Here is a 14,332-nt window from a genome sequence, read left to right as displayed (position 1 = left end):
CCCCAGGGAATGGGCACAGCCCCAAGGAGCTCCAGGAGCGTTTGGATACCACTCTCAGGCAAGGGTGGGATTGTTGGGGTGTCTGTACAGGGCCAGGAGTTGGACTCTGATCCTTGTGGGTTCCTTCCAACTCAGGATATTCTGTGACTGAGTTATGAGTACGTGGAGTAATACAGAGGTGAAATTGGGTGGGACCACATCTTCAGCATGGTGGATCCTCACTGCACTGTCACTGGGTGTCTTAGAAGTCATGGTGAGAATTTTGTGTCACCTGGATACGGCTGGAGGGATTCAAGTCCCTGATCCAGCTTGATGTGCTGTGGTGCAGGTGGGAGCCTTTGAAGAAAAGAAGAAAAGCTTGAAAAGTGTTTGTGTGCTTTGCTGTTAAAACAGCTCTAGTTTCCTGTTCTTCACTGTATTACAGAAAAGCTGATGGGCATGTTGGAGCCTGCTTATAGGTAGCCTTATTCTTTGCCTATAAATAGGCACTGAAATCACTGAGGTAGTGTGGAATAGCTTCTTTCCATCTGTCTTCCTTGCTTTTTTATTATTGTTTATGTAGGGCAAGACCCCAGGGTGGCTTTGATCTTGTTACTTCACGTTCTTGGCGGCCTGGTGCTATAAACATGAATAAACTTCTTATTCATGCCACTAGATGGAACTGGCCCATGCTTATGGATATTTGTTTAAACTTCAGCTCTGTATTGAGTATTGACAAAATGAATTGCTAGCTCTCGGTGGAAGCTTGGCTTTTACCCTCAAAGCAGGGCTTTATTAAGCTGCTTGGGGTTTATTCAGTCTGTTTTGAAGTAGGAAGAATTGCCAGTTCTTTCCAGCCTTGGCTTTTTTTGTTGTTGCCTTGACTGTGTATTTCAGTTAATGGTATTTATTATATTCCTGCTTTTAAACCACTGAGTCTTTTGGTGATGTGTGCACACTTTCTTGTATGGAAGTGCAGATAGGTTTGTTTGTTTTGTTTTTTTTTAATCCTGAATTTTAGTTTCAGATTATTCCCTGTACCTCTTTCTTGCTGCTGAAGTTCCTCCGCAGGAACCAGAGTGGCCTCTAGAAAATATGACCTTAGTCTTGTGGTTTATCCATCCTTCTTGGATCTGAACAGCTGGGGTTTAGCCAGCATTGGACAAAGCACCATTTGAGCTATTTGGGAGAATTTTTTTTTGTGTGTGAGTGGCTGTGCTGAGCATTTGCGGTGTCACCCCACCGTGAAGTAGCCAGTCCTGCTAACGCACCATGAGTCCCTGGAGGGGAGAAATATCCAACCACTCAGCTTTGCTTGGAGCAGATCAGAGCAGACACCTGTTCAGCCCCTGTCTGCACCATTTGATGCTGCAAGGGCTGATGTGTGGCTCTCACAAATGTCTTTGTTTCTCCCCAGCCAGGCTCAGAGCAATCCTTTGCTGTGCTAGCTTGGCGACCTTGGCTACGCTGAGTCTATATCTGCTTCCATTTCTCCACCTTTTAAATGGCAAGGAGTGAATTGATTTTCTTTGCTGAAGAAGTCAGACAGCTAAGGATGGAAAAGTGCTATGCAGGGCTAGGTGATTGCTATTCACAAGTACCAGGGAGAGTACAACTGTAATAATGTGGATGTGACCTTTTAGAAAGGCCAGGATTTGCACCAGGTGTACTTACAGTGACCCAGCTCCTGAGCTGCAGCTCCAGCACCTGCCTGTGGTGGTGGAACAGCACTTTCATGCCATTCTGGCAAATAAAGATTTATTTCTCCTTATAAGGCAGCAGATGAAGCATCTAGAGAAAACACCCCCAAAATCTTGCTGTTCAGGTGTTTTCAAAGCACCAGTATGCCCACGATAATCTCAGAGCTGCTTACTGGAATTAGCATGTGCTGCTGAGGTATCAGGGCTCAAATACAGGGGTAGTTGCATATTTGTGGTAATGCTAGTTAGAAGAGGCCTCTTGTTGTTCCCTCATCCAATTTCCCACTCAGAACTGGACCACCAGATCAGGGATCAGGTGAATGTGGCTGTTTGTAGGCAAGCCTTGAAATCTTTATGCTGGAGGTTCCCTCTGAAGAAGGTTCCCTCAGGCACTAAGCCCATGCTGCTGGGCTTTTTTAAGTGCTAAATTCTGCATTTTAATTTTTATTATTATATCTTGTGCATCTGAATTCATTTCTTCATTTTACTGTCCTAGCTGCAAATTGTGTTCCCTGCAGAGTAAGTTAAGTAGAATTACTGAGGGGGAGTTTATACTGCTCTTGTGTACTAGCAAACAGGATTTTTTAGCAGACCAACCATTTTCTTCCAGCTTATGTGTCAGGAAATATTTAATAGTACAGATTCCTCTGTGCTGCAATAAGGAGATGAATACTTTCCAATTCAAAAAAATCCCCTCTTTTCTCCTTCCAATGTTCAAATTGTGCCTTGAGTTCCTGTATGTGTTCAGCCTCTCTGTGATAGTGGGAATGGAGAGCTATAAGCTGACAGAGCATAAAATGGAAACCTCCTGTTTAGTTTGCAGTGATTCCTCTGGCCTCCTAATCCTGTTTGGGAGCCTCTGGCCAATTCATTGTGCCTCTCTGAGAACAGGTGGGGATAGCAAAGTTTAGTTCCAAAAAGCCCAGTCCCATGGAGGAACCTGATTCCTGTCATGCTCTCCTTTTGGTGTGAGAGCAGATGGTGTTTCCTGGAATTTGTACCAAACCCTTGCTGTAAATCAGGGAAATCTCTTCTTTAAAAGAGCAGATGGTGGTAAGGAAGTGTTCTCTGGAATATTCCTGTGCTGGTTCACAGTGCAGGCACAAACCACACACTGACACTGCTCTGCCTGGGGTGCAGCTTCCTTCTGACACGCCAATAACGTGGGGGTTGTGGAAGTGAGCTTGGAGCATCTCTGGTGGCTCTGAAGTTGTGCCTCAGCTTGGCAGCACTCATGGAATTCAGGCTAGGATGGTGGTGTCACTGTTGGTTGTTCCCCTCAGGGCTGTGTGTGACAGGGATGGTTGTAGTAACATTGTCAGGGGGATGTGAGATGCAGGTGAATGTGGGGATGCCCTGGCACAGCTCAGGCAAGGGGATTTTGCCCCTCACACCAATTGATGGTGGCAGAAACACTACAGTGTGGATTGGTATGTTGGATTTTGGTTGGAAACAAGAGAAGATCCACGTATTAGGAGGGTTTGAGTCCTGCTTGGATAGAACTGCATCTCTCCTCCTTTTCTGTGTTTGCACAGCTACTCCAGAGAGACTTTTCAGGCCTAAGTGCACTCTTTAGTCGACTGTCTTAACTGTTGGAACACAAGATAACAAACCTGAGATGGGGGTACAGAAAAATATTCATGTAGAAAGACTGCTGGGAGAGCCAGGAAAACCCCTAGCAGCTAAATCTTGGGAAAAGCCCCTTAGGGTGAATCAGAGTTTGCCTCATTCCCTATTGGTTTTATTTTATCTTCCAGTTCCTCATGTGAGCCTGACTGCCATGCTGGGGCATTGACACTCTGGGGTGCAGCTGTTTAAAATGGCAGAGAGAGGTGGGAATGAAGAAGTGATTAACTTGAACAGCTTCAGCAATCACAGAGGGAAAGGTGAGTACTGATTTGTGCCTGTTTCCAAAACACTCTTGTGAAACTCCTGCTGAGAAGCAGGATTCACAGACATTGCACTTCCAGGGAACTGCTGGAGGTCTGTTCTGTCATCTCACACACTACTCTGTTACACTGACTTAGCCACCTACAGAAAGTCTTTCATGTTATGCAGGCATGCAAAATATTTGGCTCTTGTCTTTCTCATGTTGTACTGCCTCAAGGAAGGAAGATTGCTGACTCCTTGGGAACACTGTGTAGAGGTATTTCAGCAGATCCAAGGAGGATTTATCCTTTTGAGAACCCCATAGGAGACAGTTTGGCCCTAAATTCATGCCCTCACAGGGCTGTGTGTATTGGCACCCATTCCCTCAAGAGTGGAATTCAAAAGGAGGCTTTCTCTGTATGCCTAAGAGGTGATAAGATAACACTCATGGTAAGAAATAAGCAAAAACATGTCAGATTTTAGGGAAAGCATAGTTGTATGTTCTCTGTGCAGTACAGAAACCCTGTATTTCTGCCTTGAATATCTCTCCTGTGTTCCAGCAGCTGTGTTGAGTAGCATCTATATTCTATTCTTGACAAACCTTGAGGCACAAGGTTCTCATCTAATAGCAGGATATTTTCTGCACCCACAGCCCTTATCTCAGCCCTGCATAAGGTACCCCTGCAAAGTCTTACTCTTTCAGAAGAGGAAGAATTGCACAAAGACCCTTATCTCTCTGCTAGAATGCACTGCACATTAACAAAGAAAATGCAATGTCCCTGAAAGTTCAGGATTTCTCTGCAAAAGTATTCCCTACATGCCTTGTTTGTAATAACTTTTGCAGCAGCTTGGCTTGTGCTGGAGTTTGGGGTAGAAGATTCTTTGTGAGTGTGATTGGCTGTCCCTGCAGTGCTGTTGTGATGAGCTGAAGCTGTGCAGGTGTTTTGCTGGAGGCTGAGGGATGCAGGAGTGGCTGTAACAATGCCTTGCAGAGGAATTGGTGACCTCTTAATGATTCTTCCTGCAGTGCAAATGGGAAAATTGCTTTCTCAGATGTTTCAGGGCTACAGGTGCCCTGTAATTCCAGTTATTTACCTTGAGCCAACAGCTAACTTTAACTTTACTTATTATTCTGCAGACTGGGTAAACCACAGAGATGAAAGTCTTATCACGATATCAGATTCCTCAGATGAAGAATTGCCTTTGTTGCTGGAACTGCCAGAGAAGCAGCAGGCTGAGGAAGATGATGATGATGATATAGTCATCTTAGCAGAGGTAATTTTTCATTGTTGTAGCTGCTGTGCTGTATTCATGACCTGTATAGTCAAGTCTTGTGCAAATACCTGATGCATTCCTCTGACTCCTACCTGGTTATAGCAATCTACTTAGGATGTCTGAAATAATAGTGAAATGATGGCATTTTTCTGGCTTAATTTAGTCATATTTGGGGTACAGGAGAGGAGAACCAGACTGTGGACCTGCATTGTGTAGTTTAAGTTCTACTTGATGAAGGTTGTAGCTCCTGTAAGGTTGTCTGTGTGAATCCAGCAAAGTGGAGTGCTTTGCAAGAGGATTTGAAGAGTTTTCAAACCATGCCTTGTTTATCCATGTACTTCCTAAGCTTTATATTCCTCAATGGTATTTGCATATGTGTTGGGCTATTTCAGGCACTGATATTTTTGCAGCCTTTCATATCTATTTTGTATTAAGAATATATTCCACTTTCCTGTTAAATTAACCAGAAGCTCTGAGAAAATGGGTTGCAAAGCTGACCTTTCTGCTTCTTAGTTGAAAACAGCAGCAGAGAACACTCAGGCTCTGTTGGCAGTCTGTCTGCCAGAGGCAAGAACAAGGCCAGAGATTAATGTTTGGAGCTTTGGTTCCTGCCTGTTTAAGTAAATTGGTGAGAACACAAATATGTCATCAGTAAGTTCGTCCCTGCCAGACTATTTTACTGAAAGGGAAGTGGGTACTGAGGTGAGCTTAGGAGATTATTCCATTTTGAAAGTCCTGTGCATCCCCAGTTCTGCCAAAGGTTCTCATAGCACCTGGGGATGGGCTGATGAGACAGATATGTGGGTTCTGTGCTTTATTAAGAATCTTGCTGAACAGACTGTTTATCAGTTTGCCATAAGAAGTTTTCTTAGATGCAGAAGTATCTGGAGCAAGGATTCTGACATGCAGACAAGAATTCCTACTTTCTCTTGTTTGTGTCCTTTTCAGACCCCAAAGCATCAGCAGCCTCTGCGTCCCAATGTCATCAGACCTGCTGCTCCATGGCAGGGTTCAGACACTGTGGGAGAAGGAGGATCTAAAAGTGCTGTGGGGCCTTTGAGCACAGACCTGCAGGAAGAGCAGCATTCAGCTGTGCCCCGTCGGGGAGATGGGAATAACCTCATGGTGGAGAGCAATGCTGGACCAAGCAGGGATGAGAGTGTGGACATTGTCCTGCAGCAGCCTGGACCATCTGAGCTGAATGGCCCCAGTTCTGAACTTACAGGTAACCAGGAGCCTGGCCCAAGTTTGCTACTCATCAAGAGGAGTCCACAGCCTGCTGCTAACACAGAAATCATTAGTCTGGAGAATGGAGACTTTCCACCTCAACAGGAGAAGAGGATGGAAGCTCGGGGCCGGCAAGGAAAGAACTTGAAGCCAGAGCAGAAACTTGAAGGAATAGCTGCTAGAACTACCACAGGGCAGGGGGAGATCCAGCAGAACAGGCATCTGGAACCCAGGCACTTCCCACCACCAGAAGATGAGCCACGGGCTGCAGTGAATGGTTTTGCTCCTCAGCAAGGACAGCCAGAGGCAGACCCGGGCTCTTTGAGGGCATATGGAGAGAAGGCTCCTGGGCCGGCCTTCCCCCGGCCGGAGCCGCAGCAGGACGGGATTCCAGGCCCTGCCTCCCCGCAGCCGGCACATCCCCCCGAGGAGCCGGGGCAGCCGGCAGGGAGGGACAACGAGCAGCCAGGACCCGCCTTCCCCTCACAGGGCTCGCAGGAGCTTGGCTCGGGGGACGTGCCAGAGCAGGGAGCTGCTGGGCAGGAGCAGGACCTCACTGCGCTGCTCATCAGAGAGACAGTAAGTATTGCCAGGGCTCCTCTGCCTCCTGTGTGCCTGATGTTTTCAGACAGGTTTTTCAAGGTGTGTAGAATCTCACATGCTCAGAACACACAGCTGCAAATCCTCTTTGCTTTGGTTGAGACAGAGCCATGGACCAGGTGAGGAGACTGTGATGAAGTGTCATGGAAAACTTTCATTTAATGTGTGTCTGTTCCCTGAAAGGCCCTCTCGGATCTGCTGGTCTGGTTTAGTCTGGTTAATTCCTAACCCAGTACTGTAGATCTGGTTTAGGATTGGATATAAAGCTAAATGAGTAAACCTGAGACTCTAAGCAGTGGCAGAGGGATACAGGATGCAGTAGAGAAGTTTGAGACACATGGCTGAGAGCCAGGACTGCTTTCAACTGTCTCTCCTGCAGGAGTTTGGTCCATGCCTGTGTTAATGCCATCATGGTGGCCAGGGGTAAGGGGTGTCTTTGCAATGTGGATTTCCAAGCAGCAGCACCATCAAGGAGTAGCTGGAAAAGCACCATGAGGACTTGTGTATATAAACTGCACATGCTCCATGTGTGAAGCTTGGCATGAGGGACACTGGCTATGACAGCAGCCACCAAGAAGGACACTCCTTATCCTTTGTTATATTCAGCAGCTTGGGCAGCATGGTGTATATATGACAAACAAAGCTAAATAAAAATGTGGTGGTTCATGTGTGTAATGTTTGCACGCTCCTCACCTTGATTGCTAGGAAGGAAGGCTCTTTCTTAATGGCTAATTGAGTATTTTTTTCCTTGCAAACAGACATATTCTTATGTGTCTGTATTTTCCACTACCACCCCATCCCCTCCAGGTCTTCCCTCCACATCTCATATCTAATTCTAATTGGGAAAACTGGAGTTGAGGAAAATATTTTTTTTAAAGTAGCAGTCCAGCTAAGTTCATTTCTTTCCAAATAAGACCTCATTGATCAGTGCCTTTGAGATGAGTTAGAGGCTATTCTTGCATTGTCAGGGTTGCTTGACAACACTGACCAATCCCATCTTGCAAAGTAAAATACCTCATTGTTGCAATACCTGTACAAAAACCACAGAGAGAGCAGCAAACACTGGGACAGCCTTCACAGAAATGCCACTAAAAGTTTGTTGTCTGTTCTGGTCTCATTGCTGGTGTGTCTGGGTTCACTGGGTGGGTATATGTGTTGCTGGTTTATTTCCTTTTGCTTTGGAATGTTGTATTTCAGCACATAATCCTGAACTCCTCCACGGTCATGCTGAAGATAAATATTCCCTTGTGTTGCAGTTAATTTCTTCTGAGTCTGAATCTCCTGTTAGGCTATGTTCTCTTGGCTTTTCACATCCCTGCCCTGACTCTTCATTGATAAAGAGCTGTTAGCAGTCATCCTGTGGAGCAAGATTGGATGGCTATAAATGATCTCTTGACCATTTTGCCCTGAGTCTCAGGATTGTTCATTAATTACATGTAAATCCTTGTCCTGGGTGCTACATTGGTTACACAGCTTCTCTAAGACCTGCATAACCTTTAGCTTTTCCTGCTATAGGAAGCAAGATTCCCAGATGTGAAGAAGGAATATATTGAAGAATTAATCATCATCAAGAACTGTTACGACTTAAATGTGTAAGTATAAGAACCAGAGTGTGTCATACATCTGCAGCACTTTCCCATGTCCCCACCTGCCAGGGATGCTGCTTTAGCACAGATCCAGGCTGGGGCTTCAGCACTGCCTTGGTGGTGCCAAAGAGCACAGGTTCCTTTTTTTTTTTGTACTTCTAATAGAGCTGCTTTTAAATCCTTTCTAGTTCTGTTGTGCTGTAGCTTCTCTGCTTTTAAGATGATTTACTTATTTAAAGATACTACATATAATTTTGTCTTACCTATTACTAGGGCTCTTAAAAAGAGTGAGTGTCAGGGTTAAGGTGACTGCTATAAAACTTTGTATGGAGATGGGTTGGTGAGTTTTGAGTTGTAGGAAATTGTTCCCTCCTTCATGTCACTGTTTTTTGGACTCTTCCAGGTAAAGCTGACACTGGCTTGGAGTCCATTATTTAATGTCATGGTGTTGGCTTTTATCTCGTTTACTTGCTCAAGTAGCAGTGGTACTTTTTGAATTCTTTCATGTCACTTTTTGGGGACAGAACAGAGCAAACACATTTAAAGGCTGGTAGGATTGGTTCTAGAGATGTGATGAGGGACTGATTTTGGTCAAACTGAGCAGAAACATGAGCAAGAAAATTGAATAAAAGGAGAAGAAAACTACTGTGAGAGCTTGCTTTCCAAGTTGCATTAACAGCTCAGGAATACTTTAATGGTCATCATGCTGGAGATTTCTAGGAGTCATGTTAGAGTCAAAAGCTTTTAAAAAGAAGTGATTAATTTTAGTGCTGAGTTGCATCATCTCCCTGCCCTTGTGGGTAGAGCTGAGGAGAGAAGGATTGCGTGTGCTGGCACCAGCAGCACCAAGGGGAGATGGTTTGATGTAAATCACTTGTGACTGGTGTCTGATGCTTGGTGGCCTCCCTTTCTCTCTCTGCAACTGTCTCTATTATCTCCAGCATGTCCAGACTGGTTACTGTGTGATCCAAGAATGAGGAATAGGTGTTGGTTGCCAGAGTATTCATTTGTATAAATCCATTGCCCTTTCCAGCTAACTAAGGCACTAATTAAGCAGCGTTTAAGTGCGTGAGGCTTAGATTTAGTCATTGGGCCATAAATAAATTAACTGGTGAGGAATTAAGGATGATCCTGTCCATTGGGCATAGATTTCCTATTCTGCTGCTTAGCCTGTGCTGTGAAGTTGTGTGTCCCAAGTAGGGTTTCTTGGTTAGAAGGTCAACAGACTAGAACTTCTTTCTGGTCTTTCAAAAGTGCTTTCCCTGCAGTGGTGGAGCAGCTTTGGGGTGCCCACACCATGGACTGGGTGCAACTCAGGGTGGATGGTTGTGGTGGGAATGTAGAAGACAAGCAGAGCCATTCCTTGGGGCAGTTGGGCTGTTGAAGTTGTGCATCTGGCTACAGGACCCTTCCAGGTTGTGTGAAAAAACTCAGGTTTGTGTCCTGAGGGATTTAGCGAAGCCTGATGGAATTAAATCCCACTATTGGCTTCTGTCGGTCTTAATGTGCTCCTTCCCTTTTTGCTCCCGAAATCTCTTCTCTCCCATTGTGTGCCACAGACCCAGTGAGATGAAAAGGTGCTTCCAGGCTTCCCTGTAGGCCAGCTACAGTGTCTGCTCAGTGGTGCGTTACCCACTTACTGGATGATAAAGATTTCTTCTCCATATTTTTATTCCTTTAACCAAACCATCTTTTGAGTTGTCACTGCAGCTTTTGTGTGAGAACAAATGGGTCAAAGCACTGGTCAGCCTCGCTGGCAGGGTCTTTTTGATCTCCATGGTGTGTCAAGCTGAATCCGACTTGAAATATAGTAACTAAGGGTGAGTGGATTTGGGCAGGGGTGAGGCTTTTAACCGGCTCTGTGTCCTGTGGTGCAGATATTAATGAACAGTGCCGTGAGTGTGGGTGTGCTGTGCGCCAGGACCCACTTAACTAATTGTCACACACTGGAGGTCAGCGTCCCCCAAAATCCTCAGCGTCGAAATGGCAACATGTAGGATAGTTCAAATGTACCCTGGCCGTGCCCCAGCTGAAACCCTCTCGTTAGAGCCACGATCTGAGCTCCTTGAAGTTTCTGTTTTGCTGGATTAAAACAGTTATCTTTTACCAAAGGGATGGCAGGAGGTGGGAGCTGGAAGCTATTAAATACCCAGTGCCGAGATATTTGTTGTTTTCCCCAAAATGATCTTCTTAAAACTTACAACTGATGTGAAAGATAAGATGTGGGAGCCCCTCTTAGCAGGGTATCATCTATTCAGCTTTTGTGTGCAGGAGCATTCACACTCAGTCAAAAGCTTCTGGCTCAATATGTCAATACCTGATTAAACAAAAAGAAATGCCCTTGCTTTGAATGTGAAAGCAGACCTAAAGTAATCACGCCTTGATAGTGGGTTAATGCTTCAAGCCAGTTCAGATTTCTTAATTAGGGACTGATTTCTGACATCAGGAATGTAAATTAGCTGCAATTATGTCTTTGCTGCAGCCTAGCACCTTCTCATTCCAATAGTTTTACAAATGTTAATTGCTTGTCCTGGCTCTTTTCAGAAGAATCTTATTCTGCAGCTGGGGAAACTGAGGAACAGGTTGTGTTACTTGCCCCAGCCAGCACAGCTGCTTGGTGAGGATTGAGAAAAAGCTGTGGGAGCCTGATTCAGGCTGCCCTTTCAGAAGGGTTTCCGGAGTTTTTGTGGCTCTCCACCAATGGGGCATTTGAAAACCCCTTGCTGAGTCTTTTCTAAGCTAAAATACTCACTTAAACTACACTTACATGACAGTTTTGACTGTTTATGGTAGGACCTCAGATGTGCTGCATTTACAGGCTATTGGGCAATTTTTAGCTCTTTTACTGGTTATTTTCAAAGTGCTGTTTTCACCAGACCAGTTTCTAGTGGAATTTGGGTAATGTTGGTGTGATTGCAAGTTTTGTTACAATGAAACCTGTATTCAGAGATTGTATTCCATGGCACACATCTTAAACATGATTTTCTCTAATAATGGAATCACAGAATAGTTTGGTTTAGAAAGGCCATTAAAGATCACCTGGTTCCAGCCCCTCTGCCGTGGTCAGGGACACCTTCCACTAACCCAGGCTGCTCTGGCTGCTTTAATGTGAGGTAGACTGAGAATGGAGGCTTTGATTCAAGTTTGAATCTGTAATAGTTTGTTCAGGAAGACATGATCCTTTTGTGGGTTTTGTAGGAATTTTTGTGCTGTTTTTTTCCATGGATAATTAGTAGTTCATCCATACAAGCTTCATGTATGTAAATTTGATTGGTGAAAGACAAACCTGTTTGCTTTTCCTTCTGCAGCCACACAGCTGATTATTTTTCACTTAATTCTCAGTCATTTACTTGCAGTTTGCTCTAGTCCAGGACCACCCTTGATCCTTACAAGGCAGGCTTTGACTGTGACATCATACAATACTAAAAAATGGATAAATGATAAATGAACCTGAGCTCCCCAACTCTGAAGTAACTACATTTATCTTTTCAGACTTTGTAACTTTCTTCTGGAAAATCCAGATTACCCAAAGAAGGAAGGCAGAGTGGTTTTGAACCCCAGCAGCAGCCTGCTTGCCAGCCAAGATGAGACAAAGGCAAGTGAGAGTATCCACATCTGCTGCCTCTGGGCAGTCTGTTCAGCCTGAGTGGACCTTGGGATGTCTGCTTTGATTAGTGTGTGTTTGCAGAGTGCTTGACTGAGCCTGGCTTTCACAGGAGGCCTCTGGGTATGTGTAAGGCTGTGTTAAATAGCAATAATTAGTTGCTTTCAAGATGACTTCCAAGACTTTCCTGTTTGGCCATGCCAGAGCTGCACAGTGTCTGCTCCTTTGCCTCCAGCGAGCCCCTCTGCCTTGCCTGCCTGTCACTGCCCCATTTCAAGTGTTCATTTTGATAACTGAGACAAGAATTCCACAATCATTCTGTCACATGAAGCAGCCTTGGCCTTCTCTTGTGAGGCCTTTAGGCATTGCCTTGCAGCCTCCTAATTGCAAATCTCCCTGCAGATGCTTGATTTTGTTTGTTTTAAAACATCCATTTAACAAAAAAAAAATCTCTCTGAACTGCTTTGAGGATGTTGAAACAGCTTTGTAGCCTGAGAGAGATGTTGAATGCCTCTTTCTACTCTTTGGAAGCCTCTCTCTACCTTGAGCTAATAAAGTTGTTCACTCTTCATAGTAACCTAAATATTTCTTCTCCTTGCTGCCTCAGGCAGCCACACACCATGGTGTTAAACTGCAGTTTGCCTTGTGCAGGTGACCTGCAGGGGTGCCTGGGCCAGGAGGCTTTGCACCCACACTGTACTAAGGTGCTCAGGGCTGAGCCACATACCCTGAATTTTGGGTGCTCTTGCAGAATGTCTTGATCAGTGAGAGAGCCATCTGTGTGTATTTATAACAGCCTTTTCATCTCTTTCATTTTCTTCTTAGGTGCCTAAAGTGGACTACTTTGACTTTTCCAAACTTGCCCCCCTTGACCAGCGGTGCTTTATTCAGGCAGCTGATCTCCTCATGGCAGACTTCAAAATGCTGAGCAGCCAGGACATCAAGTGGGCACTGCATGAGCTCAAGGGACACTATGCAATCACACGAAAGGTGCTCCAGTTCAAATCTGTTTTCTTTTACTGGGCTTATCTCCCATGTCTGCAGAGAGCACTGTGATAGTTTTGGCCTTACTGTACCAGCTGCTGTGTGATTATGGGTTTTATAATAATCTTCCTTTCCTTTTAAGAAGTTTTAATCCATTTAGTAGAGATTTTCAAAATTTATTGGCCAGACAGAATGCTGCAGGAAGTTTTTACTTTCTGTAATAGGAGAGCTGAGGAAACACAAGCTGGCTCATGGTGGGTGATGCATTAAACTGGGAAGTGTTCCTCTATGTCGCCACTGAAGTGCAGTGTAATTGCCAATAAAACCCTGACATTTATTTAAATCTCAAAACATTTAACTGCTGCTGCTGGTTAACTGACTGCATGGAATTAAGAAGCAGCCTGAGTATCGCTGTCCTGTTTTGTCTTATTGTGACTTGTGGCATGAGTCCTGTCTTCCTTATAAAAGAGCTTCGCTGTCAGGGAATGCAAAAGCACTTGTTTGAAGTATCAGCAAACTGAATGTCAGTGTGGGTTCAAGTTTTTGACTTAGGTCTGCTCCTCTGATATGCCCTTGCTTGAGCTTCTTTCTCTACTGTTCCAGGATTTAGCTAAAACAAAACTTCTTGTCTGTTCACTTCATTGATTGAGCACTGAGTATTTGAATTTCACCTTTTTAAACAATAAGCCAAACCAGCTCTGTTTAATACAGGTAGTATTAAACAGCTGAGCTGTTATGGAGTATTGTTCACCTGCTTTGTTTTTATGCAATAATTACTTTGAGTGCATAAAGCAAGAAGATGAGCAGAGGAAAGATGTATATTTGCCTCTCTTTGGACTGTTTGGCTTTTCAGTTTTGGATCAGTCCTATGACCATGTTTGTACTGTGTTTCAACTTGAATTAAGTGCTCCTTCTTTCTTCCAGGCACAGGATTTAAGCCTGTCTGTTGTTTTCTAGGCCTTTTCAGATGCTATCAAAAAGTGGCAGGAGCTGTCTCCCGAAACCAGCGGGAAACGGAAAAGGAGGAAAGAAATGAATCAATATTCATACATAGACTTCAAATTTGAGCAAGGTAAATGCCAAACTCTGTGTGTTGTGCTCTCTTCATCATTATTGTAAGCAGAACTGGCTTGCACAGAAAGCAACTCTTGAAAGGGGATGTGGTCCCAAAAGAGCTGAGTTTCTGTCACTGGTACCTGTTTTGGAGATGCTCTTCATTAGCACCTCTGCTTGGTAAAGTGCTGTGTGAGCTGCTGAAAGTCTGCAGCTGGTGGTGTACGGAGGAAGGAGGATTTAAGCTTTGTTCTGTCTGCTCCATCCCTTTTTATTGAGCCTTTAACTCTGCTTCAGGGGATGTGAAAATTGAGAAGCGCATGTTCTTCCTGGAGAACAAGAGACGGCACTGGAGAACCTATGACAAGCTCTCCCTTCTCCCACCGGTGCTACTGGAGCAGGAATTCTATGAGCAGAAAGTGAAAGAGATGGCAGAGGTGAGTGATAGGAGCTGC

At 44.7% G+C, this 14,332-nt stretch overlaps 1 protein-coding gene across 7 annotated transcripts in view; it reads left to right on the top strand.

The window, feature by feature from the left end:
- Nucleotides 1-14,332, top strand: part of RNF216 (ring finger protein 216) — a 155,004-nt gene that overhangs the window by 11,167 nt on the left and 129,505 nt on the right. For all 7 annotated transcript variants that reach the window (XM_056503418.1, XM_056503422.1, XM_056503419.1 and 4 more), the window contains 8 exons: nucleotides 3,437-3,565; nucleotides 4,687-4,823; nucleotides 5,772-6,629; nucleotides 8,166-8,242; nucleotides 11,729-11,831; nucleotides 12,666-12,830; nucleotides 13,782-13,896; nucleotides 14,175-14,314. In XM_056503418.1, coding sequence (XP_056359393.1) covers nucleotides 3,499-3,565; nucleotides 4,687-4,823; nucleotides 5,772-6,629; nucleotides 8,166-8,242; nucleotides 11,729-11,831; nucleotides 12,666-12,830; nucleotides 13,782-13,896; nucleotides 14,175-14,314 — 1,662 coding nt within the window. In that variant the 5' untranslated portion in view covers nucleotides 3,437-3,498. The remainder of the gene's footprint in view (nucleotides 1-3,436; nucleotides 3,566-4,686; nucleotides 4,824-5,771; nucleotides 6,630-8,165; nucleotides 8,243-11,728; nucleotides 11,832-12,665; nucleotides 12,831-13,781; nucleotides 13,897-14,174; nucleotides 14,315-14,332) is intronic.

This window comes from Oenanthe melanoleuca, chromosome 14 (assembly GCF_029582105.1).
Source record: "Oenanthe melanoleuca isolate GR-GAL-2019-014 chromosome 14, OMel1.0, whole genome shotgun sequence".
NCBI classification, from domain to species: Eukaryota; Metazoa; Chordata; class Aves; order Passeriformes; family Muscicapidae; genus Oenanthe; species Oenanthe melanoleuca.
This window is presented reverse-complemented; position numbering and strand designations above follow the sequence as displayed.